The sequence below is a fragment of the Hyperolius riggenbachi genome, chromosome 6, assembly GCF_040937935.1.
Source record: "Hyperolius riggenbachi isolate aHypRig1 chromosome 6, aHypRig1.pri, whole genome shotgun sequence".
In the NCBI taxonomy this organism is placed as follows: Eukaryota; Metazoa; Chordata; class Amphibia; order Anura; family Hyperoliidae; genus Hyperolius; species Hyperolius riggenbachi.
The window spans coordinates 141,674,645-141,691,855 of record NC_090651.1 but is presented as its reverse complement, the minus strand read 5'-3'; the positions used below and the strand labels follow the sequence as shown (position 1 = coordinate 141,691,855).

Here is a 17,211-nt window from a genome sequence, read left to right as displayed (position 1 = left end):
TAACCAGCACAATCTTTTTCCGCTACAAGTAACTAAAAGAAGAAATGTTCTTGTTGCATTGTGACCAATCAAATTTACATCTTCTTGTTTGTACGGCACAATAACATGAATAACAGAATCTAATGCTGTGGACTGCACACACTTAACAGCAGTCTTTTAGGCTCTCGAACAGCTAATAAGACTGATAAGAAGTCAATTTAACATTTGGATTGACTTCTTATCAGTCTTATCAGCTGCTTGAACAATAGCAAGAGATTTTTTAGCTGTTTCACAAGAAAAGTTGTGAGAGCCTAAAAGACCGCTGTTGAGTGTGTGTATGGGGCTTCATGGTAAAATCTGGTAGCCACTTATAAGTGTATGGCCACCTTAATGCTAAGTACACACAATGACATTTTATGACAGATTTACTGTCAGATCGATTATTTCCAACATGTCCGATCTGATTTTCAATCTTTTTTCTGATCGATTTTCTGTTTACTTCTATGGAAAAGCGATCAGAAAATGATCAGAAATCAGATCGGATATGTTGGAAATAATCAATCTGACGGAAAATCTCATTGTGTGTACCTAGTGAGCACCATTGATGTAAATTTACCCAAACGAACCTATAAGAAACTAATTGTCTGCAGATCAAATGAAATAGACCAATGACTTCAGATTTTTTATTGGTTCGTGTGTGTCACTGCAAATGACTTTTCAAAACTCTAAACTATAAACATTTACTACCATAGCCTGTTAATAGTTTTTGCTGTGATTTGTTCTCGGTTACCTTTGTCTGAGGCTGAAAAGAATCTGCTGCACTGAGAATAGCACTGAATGGTAAATAACTCATCAGAAAGTGGAAACAGCCTAGCCTTAAAACTCCTCCGTACTTCCTTTCTCCATTCCTTCATTCATTGTTTCCATCCGGTCTTTCACCACATTTTTGCAGAAGAAGAAAGCCAATTCCAAAACGAAGAAGAAGCCAGTGCCCCCTAAATCAAAGGACAAACCCCAAAAGGTCACGCCCAAAAACTCATTTGCAGCTAAGAAGAAGAAGGGCAAGACCGATTACCTGGCATCAACAAGAAAAAGAATAGGGGTAAAGGTAGCAAGGAATCAAGATCTTCAGTAGGGCCAGTCCTGAAGATCTCTGATCATGAGATATGAAATGCCCTAACCCCAACTAGATGTGGACAGTCTCTCTGCCTAATCCCATAACCTAACTATCACTATACTTCTACTTTGATCCATTAGTTTGCAAAATTACAGAATTTCGTTAACAATAAATCTTTATTTCTCTCAGGCCAATGTTGTTGACTACTTTCCAGAACAATATGGTGAAGTAGACTATGGTTACCAGACAGACACTCCTGCTCAGACTACTGGACCCAACGAGGTAAAATCCAGTGTGAAAGTAATCTAAATATGTGTGTATTATTACAGGTTTGCAACAACAATGAAGTATTGTATAATTTGTGTTCCTGCTCACAATACTGTCTTCATTATAGTCCATGAACAAAAATTATAGGTAATTAAAAGTGGCACATATGTGGGCCACACACAAAACAAATATGAAGGCCCCATCATGTAAAGACATCATCTACATAAACTGTACCATGAAGCATAACAGGGTAATATGATCCTGACATCTGCTTGCAGGTGAACCAATAGATTTGCTAGCTTTCATTAAAACTGCTTTAGACTGCAAAGTTAATGCTTAGTCTAGATGAAATAAACAAATACACTTTAGGCCCCTGCACACTGCAAATCCGATTTCCATTCCGATTTGTGATTCTGGTTTTCCCTGGATGCTATCAAAACCAAAAAAACAAACAAAAAAACGCAGCACGCAGTACCGATTCAAAATCACAAATTGGAATCGCATGTAGTGTGCAAGAGGCCTAAACCTGATCTGCTATATATACCTGCTTTTGCTTGCTTTCCCTAAAATCGTTAAATTGTTAAGACAGCTTAGTACTTTGTCTTATCAAAACTCCAAAGAACCTCATCTATGCAAAAAAAAAAAAATTTGCTTGAAGGAAAATGTTTTATCACTCATACCAACCAACCCACACTTAAATATTCTAATTTAATTAGGTGCTTTGGGCAGCCGCAAGATCATTTTCCTTTAGAACACTTTCACACATGAGGTTCAAAGTAAAACCGCTTTGCAATGTAAAGATTTAAATGCCGTTTTCACCTTCCAAATTTCAGTGAATACGTTATTTTCAAGTTAAAAATGAAAAAAAAAAGTAGCTCATCACTTAACAAAAACCCAGGTGTAACAATGTTTTCTTGATTTTTTTATTTTTTTTTATGGCAGTGCTTGGAGATAAGTGGACAAGCCTGTTACAATGTTCACACAATATTAAATGACTTATCTCTACCGTGCTGACGCAGTGGTCTGTGATGGAGGACATGGACACACCCCACTGTCTTGTCCTTATATCTCAGGCTATATGGTTCACTGCTAATGCCCCTCCCTTTTATCTTTTCATAACAACTTTGGTTTGGAAATTACCAGGAGGTGTGGACTCAAGAGAACCTATGAAAAGGATTTCTGTAGTACAAACTTTTTATTTTATTTTATTTTTTACGATTTTAGTGTATAATAAGTTGATTGAAAATTGGAATGGTGAAATCAGCTATGAGCCACAACAACCTGTCATCTTTGATACATTTTCAAAATCAAAACAAAGATGGGCTAGTGGCTCCATAAGTTAAAGCTTGTATTCAGAAAATGCGTTCTTAGATGTGATTTGATTTTTAATACAGTAATGATCTTTTAAATTATGTGCCTTGATGTCATAGTCTAGAAACTTGCAACTATTGGCTGTAAACTGTTAGCCTACTCCCAACATGCACTGCTAGAGAGATGTTTGGCACCGTGGCGACTGATTAACCAAAAAAACCACAAAATCAAAAGTTTTCAACTTCTGCCTTGGTCTTTAACTATTCTTGCCTTTATTTGTGACTAGGAAATTGACTTTTTTACCTTAAGATTAATAACATACTTAATCTTGTAAGGCAGATCTAGATTTATTGAAACATGTCTGCTATTAAATGATACAAATGTACAGTCTTCACTTTGGTTATGTGAAATCGGCAATCTTGTATCAACAGAAAAACGTTTTTAGTGTAGTGTACACATACAGTACACTGTAACTGTTAATATCCAAATAACACTCAAAGGACAACTGTAGTGAGAAGTATATGTTGGCTGACACATTACTTCCTTTCAAGCAATACCAGTTGCCTGACTAGCCTGCTGATCCTCTGCCTTTAATACTTTGAGCCATAGACCCTGAACAAGCATGAAGCAGATCAGGTGTTTCTGACATTATCATCAGATCTGACAAGATTAGCTGCATGCTTGTTTCTGGTGTGATGCACACGCTTCTGCAGCCAAAATGACCAGCAGGACTCCCAGGCAACTGGCATTGCTTAAAAGGAAATACATATGGCAGCCTCCATTTACCTCTCACTACAATTGTCCATTAAAGGACAACTGAAGTGAGAAGGATATGGAGGCTGCCGTATTTATTTCCATTTAGGCAATACCAGTTCCCTGCCTGTCCTGCTGATCCTCTGTCTCCAATACTTTTAGCAATAGACCCTGAACTAGCATGGTGCAGATCAGGTGTTTCTGACATTATTGTCAGATCTGACAAGATTATCTGCATGCTTGTTCAGATCAGCAAGGCTGCCAGGCAACTGGTATTATTTAAAAGGAAATAAATATGGTATCCTCCATATTCTACTCACTTCAGTTGTCCTTTAACACATAAGCAATTCTCACTATTGTGCAGCAAGGGTTGCACTTTTTCCTTATTCAATGGTAGAGGGTATAAAATAAACTCTGATCAGGTTTTCAGAATTTCTTCTGCGCTCCAGCATAAGAAAACTGTAACAAGTCAGTCCGGCCCATACTTTAGAAAGCGTTGTAGTTCAGAGACCGCTTAATCACGGTTTTCTGTTTGTTGCTTGCAATTTGGCACCAACATGTAATTGTTGAATTAATCATCACTAAATTTAGTCGTAAACCCATTAAATTGTAAATATGTGGGAAATACAGTCATTGATCCCCAGTCATGAGAAAATAAATATTTATATTAATTTAAGTGTGTGTATTATTTTTATAAGTTAACATTCCCTTAAATTGCTTAATGTGAAAAGAAAATCATTAAAAAAAATTAAACAACAGTATAATTTATCATTACCATTATAAAGCTTTGAAAATCTTATAATTTTACTCTCTAGCAGAAGCAAAGGGAATATGGCTTTTAGCAAAACAGACACACTCAAAAAAGCTATTTGCAGGCGCTTTAACAGCTTACATTTAATTATTTTAAAAAAAAAATATTGTAAAAAAAATAGTAATTACCCTCAAATTAGAAGCCAATAGTTGCAAGATGGCGCTATGGGTGCTATTTGTAAAGCACAAGTTATTGCTTTAGAATTTTAATTTGCTAATTCATTTGTACTTTCAAACATTATTTCTTTCGTCTATCCATTTAAAAATTGGATTAAAAATTTGCTTCTTTTTAGTTGGCCTTGCTGCTTTATAATGATTTTTTAATCTACGGTATATTTTCATCTTTTAATTGATTTGGAGAACATGATTGTAAATCGCACTCTCCTAAAATCATATTAAATGATAAAGATCTATTTTTGCTGTATTTTGATGGCATCTAAAGTTGCTTCTTGGCTTAAATGCTTCTAACAGCTTTGACTAACCTTGACCCGTGATTTCCTCCCAATTATCACACTGGCACTGCTAGAAAATCCCTGTGGATGAGACAGAGACACTGGTGGATGAGTCCTTTGTGGAGGAGCCTTTTCTGGAAGAGTACGTAACTGGCGAGGATTATGACTCTGAGAAAAAGCTGGTTGAGGAATCAGACTATGAGGTGAAAGCTGTAGACCCTACACCGACTGAGCCGGTGCTGGGAGGAGATTTAGGAAAAGATGATTTATATGATTATACAGACTATGAAGACAAAGCAACAAATCCTACTGCAGAGGAGTTTGGACCTGGGGTTGCGGCCGAAACTGATGTTTCAGAAACCACCGTAAGTTATCAGTGACTAATAATGTGGACAGTTTTAGGAAGCATTGAGCTGGAACCATCTGTTACTACATCTCTTTCAGTCAATATGATCACTAATCTGTCTTTTATCTCCACTGCATTTTATGTTTCATTTTAATCTAACTTTAGCTGGTGAACAATTCTGCCTCCATATCTTTGGCAAAAATCTAACGCCTAGTACACACCGTGAGATTTTCTGGCAAATTTCCTGCCAGATCAATTATTTCCAACATGTCCGATCTGATTTCCAATCGATTTTCCATTCACTTCTATGGAAAATTGATCGGAAAATCGATCGAAAATCAGATCGGACATGTTGGAAATAATCGATCTGGCAGGAAATCTGCCATAAAATCTCATCGTGCGTACTAGGAATTAGAAATACTCCCACTACATCTTGTAGATTTTTTTTAGCCCTTCTAAATTCAACATTTGACAATAAATTGTGAAATATGTTTATACTTATGAGAAGATTTGTTTTTTTCTAATATTTTGCAGTATTTTTAGGATATAGACAGGATGATTCCCATGGCCAAGATGACAAGATTAAAAGTAAACCTCTTGAAAGTAAAGTTGGCCATACACTGGTCAATATGGCCAACAGATATATCCCTATCCGATCATTATATGTTCAGAGAGGAATCTATCTGACCGACACACTACACACAAATTTCCAGTAGATTTCAGCATAGAAAATCTGCATGGGCCAGCTGGGCCTTCCACTCTCCCCCCTTGCCTGGACCATGCAGTTTTGGTGCAGCTTTCTTTCACATATCCAAGGTATGGTTCGTGCATCTTCTCTCCCCACCAGCTGCTCCTTCTTTTTGCTTCATTTCTGAGTCCTGTGGGCACTTGTGTAACAAATGCTATAGAGGACAAACACGAGGGGCACTGTGGCAGGTACCTTAAGTGATCAATAGAGGCCTTTAGTATTTGGCCTTTAGTATTTGGCCTTTAGCATTTGTTACATCACACAGGCATCCAGAACTGCAGAAAAGAGAAAGAGCAGCCATCAGGGAAAGAAGAGACTGGAACCATGCTGCGGACAGGTAAAAGTAGCTTTGTTGCTCATCAAATGAAATGCCACTAGCGACACGCTCCCGAGCGGCTGCTGATTGAGCAAAATTTTCCATCCTGTGTGATTGACAATCGAGAATTGGTTGATAGGGAATTATTTGCAGCATATATTTCTAGCAGATTCAATTAAATGATCATATTAGCCGGATATCGATGCAAAATAGATAACAATGCAGTATAGATATCGATAGCACCTAGTATAGAGACTCACGATAACTATTTGTAGGAGCTTAGTCACGCCCCCTGGAATTATGTCCAACTGAAACATGCAGGCATTATTTTGCAGCTGCCTTGTCCAGATGCAAATGGCTCCCAAGACGTGTTGCTGTTTGTATGGGTTTTTATTAATATTTCTAAATTCCACCATTAAAAATCACTGTAAAACATTTGTCTTTTCAGAAAAATATATATTTTTCTTCTAATATTTATAATTTTTTACGTCTTTCAGAAAGTTAAAGCTGTCAATCACAGTATTTAATCCTCTCCCTCACAAATCTAATCTATACCAGATATGCTTGGGAATAAATGAGTTTCCTCTAAATATAGTTTAATGGATTAAATCATAATCAGTAACAATTAGACAAAATGTTGCATTTGTTCAGAAATCCCTTAGGAAGGTATGGAGTGCATCAGTCTGCTAAGATGTCTTGTAAAAGTAATTCCGACAGATATTTAGGAAACATCAGCGTACATTCCAGTCACAGTAAGGTACATATAAACCTAGACCAAGTTTACGTGTAAATTACTGTGACTGGAATGTACAGTGATGTTTTTACAGAATCAGTTGGAATTACTTTTACAAGACAGCTTAATGGGCCAATACACTGCATACCTTCCTGAGGGAACATGAATAAATACTACACACTAGCTAAACATTGATGAATATGATTTATTCCATCAAAACCCATTCTAAAGGGAACTCCTTTCTTTCCAAGCATAACTGGTATAGTTCATTTTTAGGTCATACACAGAATGCTTCTTGTGGCATGGGTTATTAAAATTGAAAGCAAACCCCTCGATCAGTTCAGACAGCATTTAGTTTAGAGTGACGAGTTTACAGTTTGCAGAAGCTTAGCCATGTCCCCTGTTTTTATGCCACCAAACAATATGTCCACCAGGTAAAAAGTCCTTAGATGAACCTGTAGGTCATTGCTAGCAACCAAATTATCTTGTCTTTTTGGTAATTTTATCTCTGGCTATTACTGGTGCCCAAATTAGTCATTGAGTGCCACTATAGCCATAATTTGCATTACAGCCTTTGGTGGCAACCAAATCATTTGCATAGCGCTGCAGCTCAATACGCTGTCTCATTCTGTGGGCTGCACGTTTAGCCAATTCTAAACCAATCAAAAAAGCATGTGGCATTAGTTCTCATCGTTCAGCAACAAATACTTTAATTTCATTTTTTTTTTGAGGGGAAGAGTTAGAATCCCTTGCTAGTTCTTATTGTTGTTCATCGCCCCCCTGTGCTCAGTGCTACTTATCTTAATAAAAGACACATTTATTTCTATAGGATTACCTTTAAAGGACTTACGAGGCCTGTTTGCTCAAAAAAAAAAAAAAAGTTAGATACCTGTGTAAGTCTGTGAGGCACTGAGGACGCCGTCCGCGCCCTCCGTGCCGTTCCGCCGGGTCCCCGCTGATCAGCATCACCCCGAACGTCCCCCGACCGCACGGTCCGGATCGGGCTCTCCAGCCTTCACAAAGATGGCCGCCGGAGCTGGCCGCGGCTGTGCAGTCCGCATAGCCGCGAGTGCGGCTGCGCATCTCTAAGGCCAACCCCCCGATCCACACTACAGGAAACAGCCTGTTACATGGATCGGGGGGTTGGCCTTAGAGCTGCACAGCCGCACTCGCGGCTATGCGGACTGCGAAGCCACGGCCAGCTCCGGCGGCCATCTTTGTGAAGGCTGGAGAGCCCGTCGGGGGACGTTCGGGGGGATACTGAGCGGCGGGAACCCGGCAGAACGGCACAGAGGGCGCGGACGGCGTCCTCCGTGCCTCACAGACTGACACAGGTATCTAACTTTTTTTTTTTTTTTGAGCAAACAGGCCTCGTAAGTCCTTTAAGCAGCAATTGCAATTAGTGAAAATCGCTGCATGAACCATTTTCTCCACAATTGCGATGCAATTCTCATTCACTGAAATGTGAATGGCAGAGCACAAGCATGGCGAAATCATTAAAAAAATTGCAATGCAAAATCGGCTGGGCGAGGTGAACACAGCCACACCCACTGACAGTCTGTACATTCTGTGACAGACTTGCAGCTGGGGCCCCACCATTGCTTGTGTCATTGGTCACCAGTCCCCAGACTCACTCGGGCCACACACTGCAGTTCCACCTGTGATGCCCAGAATATGGCCCTGCATTAAATGCAAGAGCATGTGTGAACAACCTTCTTTATAAGCATGTGGAGTAATCTGTATCAGCTCTGCCCTAGTAGTCATCATTTTTCACATTTAGGGAGATTGCACAAGCAAAAAAAAAAAAAAACAGGAAAAATAAAGTTTACATATTGAAAGAGCGTCATTTTACCATTGTTATATTCACTTACCGATTTTCTAATCTATGAAGTGAGTCTTTGCATTTATATTTTATTTTCAAAAGCCTCTCCTGCCTATACATTTTAAATGACTATGTTATTCATTAATTCTTTCCCCACAGGACTTGCTAATTAAAGTATATGATAATGACATTTACTGATATTGCAGGTAAATAATTATGGAGGCTATGGCGAGAAGGGTCAGAAAGGGGAACCAGCTGTTATTGAACCAGTGAGTAATCTGTACCTGTCTCATTATGACTTACTGTTTATCTAATACCCAACTCATACACTATGAATGTAAATCTAAAGAGTAAAAAAGAACATTTTTATTAAGGGCTAGTTCACAGTACTCAGTTGCGTTGCACAATAATTCTGCATGTCACCTCACTGCCCATACAATTCTATGGGCCTGTTCTATGGGCGCTGTACTTGTTCCGTAATACACAGCAAGCAATTTGCAGCCAGTGGTATTATTTGTATTAAAGTTTATGTCCAGTCTCCATTGCAGTTCACAGTCATTATATCGCATGCATTATGCAACTGACCACTGTAAAAGTTGCCTTAGGCTAGGTTCAGGGCCCTTTCGTACCGAAGGGGTGCATTTTTTTTTAACGCACCCCACTGCCGTGTAATGAAAGTTTATGGATACTGGTACCTTATGGTGCAACGCAACGGAAGTGACATTTTCACTGCATCCCCGATGCAGGTCAAGAACTATATTAATGCTGTGGCGCTGCTTCGAGTTGCAGTGATCTGCGTCAGCCTGGAAGTCATGTTAGTCTATGGTGACGCATAGATTTTTAATAGCGACATTACGGTGTGCATGCGCGGAAGTGTATTTAAACAATACACTTCTGCATACCCAAAGCAGGAAGTGACACAAGCGTGCGTCATGCGTGTCTTTTCCTGCTTGGCCAGTAGCCAGACAGGGACCACCGCACAATAGCATGGTTTTCCCTGAAGACCGTTTTTTGATGGTTCGATGCAGTACTTCGGAAGCGACGCACCGCATCGCTGATGCTGTTTTCTGGTGTAAAACCAGCCCCACAGTGCTCAGTTGCATTGCATTATAATTCTGCATGTCAACTCACTGCCCATATAATTCTATGGGCCTGTTCACAGTACTGCATTGTAACTGATCATGTTATTCTATCTCGCTGCATGCATGCCTTGTATTAAAGTTTATGTCCAGTCTCCATTGCAGTATATACACATTATAACGCGTGTGTTATGCAACTGACCACTGTAAACCTAGCCTTAAAGTAGAAGTTAGGCACACCTTAGAAAGCATTGGAGTAAATGTTACAATGTCAGATTTTAATTGTTATCTGTGTTCTAATTAAGGGAGCCTATACCTGTATTTTTTTCACCCAGCAAATTTGGCTATGACAGTTCAGCACTTTGTATTTTCTGTAGTTTTTTCCTGCAGCCAAATTGTCAACATTTGCTAATAAGTCTTGCTGTGCAGTGTCATAACTTCTATCTCCTTCTGCCTTAAAACTTACCATAACATCTGGGGCGATTCACCATTCCCTTCTATGCCTAAACTCTAGGATAATGTCTGCTGCAAAATACTATCCTTTTCTTTCCCCAAACCCTAACACAATCTCTGGTGTAAACTCTATCCCTCCTTACCCCCAAAACCTAACATAAAATCTGATGCAAACCACTATCCCTTCTTTGCCCCAAACCTACCATAACCTCTGATGCAAACAATTATCTCCTTTTTTGCCCAAAACCTACCATAACCTCTGGTGCAAAACACTACCCCTCCTTTCGTAAAATCTAGCATAACATCTCATGCAAAACACTCTCCCTCCTTTGCTTAAAACTTACCATAAGCTCTGGTGCAAAAAAACTATCCCCTTCTTTGCCCAACACCTACCATAACCTTTGGTGCAAAATACTATCCCTCCTTTCCACATAACCTAGTATATCATCTGATGCAAACACCATCCCTTCCTTTGCCCCAAACCTACCATAACCTCTGGTGCAAAACAGTTTCGTTCCTTACCCCTAAACCTAGCATAACCTACACAACACACACTATGTTGAGCCATATCATATGTGTAATTAACCATATGTCACTTACTATATGTTTAAGACAACACACCTTACCCTCCATACTTGTGTCATATCTACATCTATGTTCTGCTGGCTGCAGTCTTTTTTTCAAAGCCTTAAGCTACGTACACACACTGGTCTGAACACGGCCATGGCCGACAATAAAGACCACCGTGGCCGAAAAACATTAGTCAGACTAGTGAGTGTACAGCAGCTGCATGACGCCTATGCATGCCTGACGGCATGCCAGATCTTTAGAGATCCCCAGTGCCTGAACACCATATTGTTCTCCCATCTCCCCTCTCTCATGAGAATCCGCTCTATCACATGCCACTCATTCTCCCTCTGCCCCTCCATAGCAACAGAGTTGTTTCTTGCCTGGAGGCTAATAACGTGTCTGTACAGCATTGGCAATGTTCTGTTGCCCAAGCCATCGTGTACTGATTCCTTCTGGGCAATAGAGATCCCCAAGTGTGTACAGGGCATAAAGGTGACCAGTAATTATACAATCTTGATTGTACAATCTTACTTCTTGTATGTAATATGAGGGACTACCTAAAGTATCCTAATTTTACCCTTCTACTACATAGATTCGGTTAGATTGTGCAATCGTAGTTGTATCATTACAAGGTACCTTAAAGAGAACCTAAACTGAAAATAAAAAGTCAAAATAATCATACACAGGTCATACTTATCTCCTGTGTAGTCTACTCCTCAATCTCTTTCTTCTATTCTGCGTCCCATTTGTCCACTGTGATCAATGGAATTCTCCGTCCTCCATTTTAAAAATGGCCATTACCCCATAACAGCTTCCGGGTCAGCACACTGTTAAACTGTAATATCACCCACTTGAGCCATAGGGAAACATGGACATTACCTTGCACATTCAGTTGACAGCCGCTGACAGTAACTGGTGTATTTCAGTTCTGACAAAATATTGTCAGAACTGGAAGGGATCACTGTAAAAAGAAAATGGTGAGCCTCTGAGAGGAACCGTTGGTGTGGTTAGTATGTAATATTCATTTACAGCTACGACATGTGTTTATTTCACATAATTGTACTCACTTCAGGTTCCCTTTAAAGGGACTCCGAGCAGTGCAGAAACTATGGAAAGATGCACATCATTTTAAAGCTCTCTTTCTCCTCTTTCCAATGATATATAAACCGCCACCCTACGCCTTTTAGTTTTCGCTATTTTCGCGATTGAAATTGCCGCGGCCGCAATTTCGATCGCGGAAATAGAGAAAACTAAAAGGCGAAGGGCAACGATTTAGGTGTCGTCAGAAAGAGGAGAAAGAGAGCTTTAAAATGATATCCATCTTTCCATAGTTATATTGTATTACACAGGGCGACTTTTTGTCAAAGTCAGCAGCTGCATTCAGCAGAATGGAGCTGCTGACACTAGGGAAAGTGTCGTCCTGTGTAATACAATATAACTATGGCTTGATGGATATCATTTTAAAGCTCTCTTTCTCCTCTTTCTGACGACACCTAAATCGTTGCCCTACACCTTTTAGTTTTCTCTATTTTCGCGATCGAAATCGCGGCCGCGGCAATTTCAATCGCGAAAATAACGAAAACTAAAAGACGTAGGGTGGTGGTTTATATATCATTGGAAAGAGGAGAAAGAGAGCTTTAAAATGATATGCATCTTTCCATAGTTTCTGCACTGCTCGGAGTCCCTTTAAAGAGGAATATCCAGTGAAAATAATGTAATTAACAAAAGTGCTTCATTTTTACAATAATCATCTATAAATGATTTAGTCAGTGGTTGCCCATTGTAAAACCTTTCCTCTCCCTGATTTACATTCACACATTTATCACATGGTGACAACAGTGGAAGGAGATGCTACTTGCTTTTTTGGCAATTGGACCCAGCTGTAAACAGCTATTTCCCACAACGCAACAAGGTTCACAGACAGGAAACTGCCAGGATCATGGCCCTCACAGTTTCCTATGGACGGGGTTTCACCACAATATCAGCAATACAGAGCCCCCTGATGATCTGTTTGTGAAAATGAATAGATTTCTCATGTAAAAGGGGTATCAGCTACTGATTAGGATGAAGTTCATTTCTTGGTCACGGTTTCTCTTTAAGTAAACCTTTGCACCAAACCATTACTAGAGATTTCCCAATGAAGCTCTAGTAAACAGAACAGTTCTTGCTTGCTAATATGGCCTATTTATTTAATAAACTTCAAATGCTAGAGTTTGCTGTACAGCAGAAGCATCTTCCTTGCTGAATAATAGGAGCCAGAGCTCACAGCGGTTCTGATGACATTCACAGTCATTAGGATGTGCACACATCAGCTTTAATACAGAATCCACCAAAGTGTGTAGGTCACAGCTTTCCTCAGTTTTTAGAGTAAGACAAGACAAGACAAGACAAATAACATTTATATTGCGCTTTTCTCCTTGCGGACTCAAAGCGCCAGAGCAGAGCAGCAGCCACTAGGGCGCGCTCTATTGGCAGTAGCAGTGTAAGGGAGACTTGCCAAAGGTCTCCTACTGAATTAGTGCTGGCTTACTGAACAGGCAGAGCCGAGATTCGAACCCTGGTCTCCTGTGTCAGAGGCAGAGCCCTTAACCATTACACCATCAGCCAACTGCATTGTCAGAGTTTAAAAGTCCAAAGACTGACTTACATATATTTGCTGGTTATTCGAGTTAGAGTGAGCTCTGAGGTGTCCCACAATGCATCACTGCTGAATAATCAAATGATCTCTTTGTTGTCCCCGATAGCTAAACACACTGCCAGAATTGCTATAATGCAATTTTGTGTCTGCTTGTTAATATAGATCCAAACGAAAGACTTGTACACACCTTCCAACCTGCATGATAGTTGGACAGATGATTGATCCCCCGGTTTTATCTGTCAGTCTGTTATGAGTTGGTCATCTGATCGTTTGCCAGCCATACACATGCCCAACTATTCTTCCAACAGAGAAGTTGAGAAGATAGTAAGACAGATTGTTGGTACGTGTGTATGAGCCTTTATCCAACATGCATACAGACTGTTTCAGATTGGTTGATCCTCATCAGTGCATGGAAAGCTTTTTTTTTTCAAATCATCTTAGCAAGCAGGATTTGTGGTCTCTTATAACCCCCTCACACACTCCTGGAAGTTCTGGTTAACCTTGAGCTTGCTTAGCAATCGGTAAGTCTATATATTTGCTGGGAGATGAATTTCCCAGAAAACCCCCTCGCCAGTGATTTGATTTCATATACTATACAGTATACATATAATAATGTGCTATACCTGAGATCGCTCCCTTGCCTACGCCATCTGCTTCGTATTACTGACTCAAAAACTTGTGCTCAGATCCCAGTGATAGCCCATTAGTCTTTTAGCTTGAGCTTCCATTCTCAAGCTGTGTGTCTTCACAACAGGAATCGCGGGCTTTTCATTGTATAAATTATTGTTGAGTAAAAACAAATCTGCTATGATGTATGCTTTTTCTGGAATCTTAGACACCCAGAGTAAATACCAATGATTTATTAGCAGATACAAGCCAAAGCAGGAGATAATTTGTAGGAGGTAGGCCATTCAGAGCCTCTATGCTACGCTATTAATATGCTTTGAAGCACTGACATTGCTGCATCCTTCATTTAATGATTGGCTGGTTTTGTTTTTTTCAGGGAATGCTGATTGAAGGACCACCAGGACTGGAAGGACCAGCAGTATGTATCCAATTATTATGTAGTTTTTCTTATGGACAACGTTTATGACCGTGTTTAAGAGAATTCCAACGAAGCCGCATGAGTAAATCACAATACAAGGTTAAAGAGCAATGCAGGGCACAGTTTTTTTGTTTTCCTTTTCAAGGCCAAATTTATATTTTTCCTCCTTTAGGTCAAGTATGTTGAGGATCCCTTTCCATCCCACATGTAGCTCCCTTTTCCATGTGTAGCATCCATGTACTGCAGCCCCTTCCTTTCATGTACAGCTCCCTTGTGAATTAGCAACTCTTTTTAATATGTTGCTCCTCATTTTCAGCTTTCACTTTCATATGTAGTAACTCCATGTCAAGTCCAGGTGCCCCCTTGGGCTGCAGCCGCCCAAGGCCTGGGCCTCTATGGCCTTCCCAGAAATCTGGCCCTGTTCCTTTTTAATAGTTTTCAAAAGGGAGGGAAAGTTTCCTGGGGATTACTGTTGTCTGCATCCACGCTGAAGAGATTTTCTCTCACTTCCTGTTACTGAGACCTTCAGGGATCTTTGGCCTTGATACATTAAATTACAGTAATATTACCACGCATGCACAGTGCATGGTAATATTACAAGCCACGGGGTAACATTCCCATTGCATCCGTGCACGACTACATACACTCAAAGCGTGACCATGGTACTCCATTAGTGCGGCCACTACTGAGGTTACGTGCACCCCTTTGTGACTTTTATATTTAAACTGATAGTCCCAGTTACAAGAAATGAGGAACAACAATAAAATACAGTTGGGGATTCTTAGCCTCCCCCTTTCTATCAAAAATATTTTTCTTTACTGCTGTCACTGTCCCCAATGTCCTTTTTCATACTTCCTGTCTGGAAGTTAGGGAGGTTCTTACAGATGGCAACATAAGAAAACACTTAAAATTCCAAATACGTTCTAAACCTTTTACTACCTTATACAAAAATAAATTTTGGGGATAAATGCCCTGTAAAGATTTAATTTTACAATGGCAATGTTATATTGCTGCTCTGCATTCATATATTGAATTCAACAGTTTTGTTCCATTTTAGACATAAAACTGAAGCTGAAACTGTGCTGCTTTGCCGGCCTAGAATTTGTACTCTGTTCGTGGAGTAAATACTGCCTTTACACACCCATTCTTTACATATTTTCTTCCGGACCGCATGCCTCTGGCCCCTTAAGTACAAGAAACTTTTTTTTTTCCTTTTAAACCGAAGCGTGATAACTGTGAGGCACACAGAGAGCACAGGGCCAGGAGCCAATGAAATCAGCTTCTAACAGACTTCTAAGCTCCTAATCGGCTTCTAACAGACAGCTGAGCGAGCGGGTTACAACGGCAACGTATGGCGAGAGTAGTTGAAATCTATGTCCTAGCAGGAATAACAGGAAGTAAACAGGGCATAGATTTCAACTACCTGTATCCAGAAGAGGTTATTTTCCACATCTGAACTAATGCACTGAATGGAAGTTAACTTGGGCACTCCCATACCACAGTCTGTGGAGAAGCTATGTTTTACAGACTTACTTGTAAACTAGGATAATATGGCTTGCCACTAGTCACTGCATTGTATAGAGCTGAGCTGCATGCATTGCCTTTACCTCAGCAAAAATTGTTGTTTCTCTAGAAATCTTGACAATATAACTCATTCTATGAATTGTTTTACTGAATAGTCTGGCAAAAAGTTATCAACCAAATACAAAATGTGAAAATATGGATACTTTTATTCTGGTTTTAATGTACTTAAATTGTCCTTTGTATTTCCTTTAGGGTCTTACTGGTCCTCCTGGTTTGCAAGGACCACCTGGCCCAGGCGGAGACCCTGGTGAGAGAGTGAGTACCATACACAGTCAGCCCATAACATGTTCATGCACAGTAGTTCTGTAGACTATTAAACTAACATAGGGTGTAAGTAGATGTCATTTACCACCAATGATTAACCACATGCTTCATGTAGTTTGATTCTCTCATACTAATTGTTCTATTTACATCCTACGTTACGATTTTCTCTTGTGTGGTCCTGTAGGGTCCACCTGGTCGTGCTGGATTACCTGGCGCTGATGGGTTACCTGGACCTCCTGGCACCATGCTCATGTTACCAGTGAGTATTGCATTTTACTCAGATTTGTGACCTAATCTCTCAGATCTAAATATGTTCTAATTTCATAATGAGAAGAAAATGTAAATACTATGGCAGCTGGTAGATTACAACACAAACATTAGAATTATGGAATGTAGAGACTTCATCATAATGATATGAGTCAGGCAAAGTCTTCTGAAAAGAGAAACTGGGGTTTCTTCTTTACTCTGGTTTTGTTTTGCCCTTGGCAGGGGCGTAATAATAGTCCCCATGACCCCTGCCAGTGTGTGTGTGGGTATGTGTGGGTATGTGTGTTTGGGGGGGGGGGGGTGTTAAGGGGTCCTGCTCCTGCTAGCAAATGCAGAGAGGTGGCAGTGAAACAATATACACTACCTTCTTCTAGGGAAATGACAGGTCCTCCTTGCTTCTCTTCTGTATAGCTGCCCGCTTGGCAGCCAATCACCATGCAGCTCATGATGCCTGTCACATGACAAAAAATCACCATGCAGCTCATGATGCCTGTTACATGACAAAAGCCACATGGTGATTGGCTGCTACACAGAAGAGGAGAGTGAAGAAGACCTGTCCTAATGCTGGAAGCAGGTTATGTATAATACTCCAGTGCATTCACTCTGCATTTAACCCTGCCAGCTGGAAGATTGGGTGCTTGGGGCCCTGCTGGCAGA

At 40.1% G+C, this 17,211-nt stretch overlaps 1 protein-coding gene across 8 annotated transcripts in view; it reads left to right on the top strand.

The window, feature by feature from the left end:
* COL11A1 (collagen type XI alpha 1 chain) overlaps positions 1 to 17,211 on the top strand; it is a 782,075-nt gene that overhangs the window by 577,093 nt on the left and 187,771 nt on the right. For 5 of the 8 annotated variants that reach the window (XM_068240020.1, XM_068240017.1, XM_068240019.1 and 2 more), the window contains 7 exons: positions 932 to 1,081; positions 1,286 to 1,378; positions 4,764 to 5,054; positions 8,861 to 8,923; positions 14,398 to 14,439; positions 16,216 to 16,278; positions 16,472 to 16,546. In XM_068240020.1, coding sequence (XP_068096121.1) covers positions 932 to 1,081; positions 1,286 to 1,378; positions 4,764 to 5,054; positions 8,861 to 8,923; positions 14,398 to 14,439; positions 16,216 to 16,278; positions 16,472 to 16,546 — 777 coding nt within the window. The remainder of the gene's footprint in view (positions 1 to 931; positions 1,082 to 1,285; positions 1,379 to 4,763; positions 5,055 to 8,860; positions 8,924 to 14,397; positions 14,440 to 16,215; positions 16,279 to 16,471; positions 16,547 to 17,211) is intronic. The other 3 variants (XM_068240024.1, XM_068240023.1, XM_068240025.1) reach the window with 2 other exon arrangements.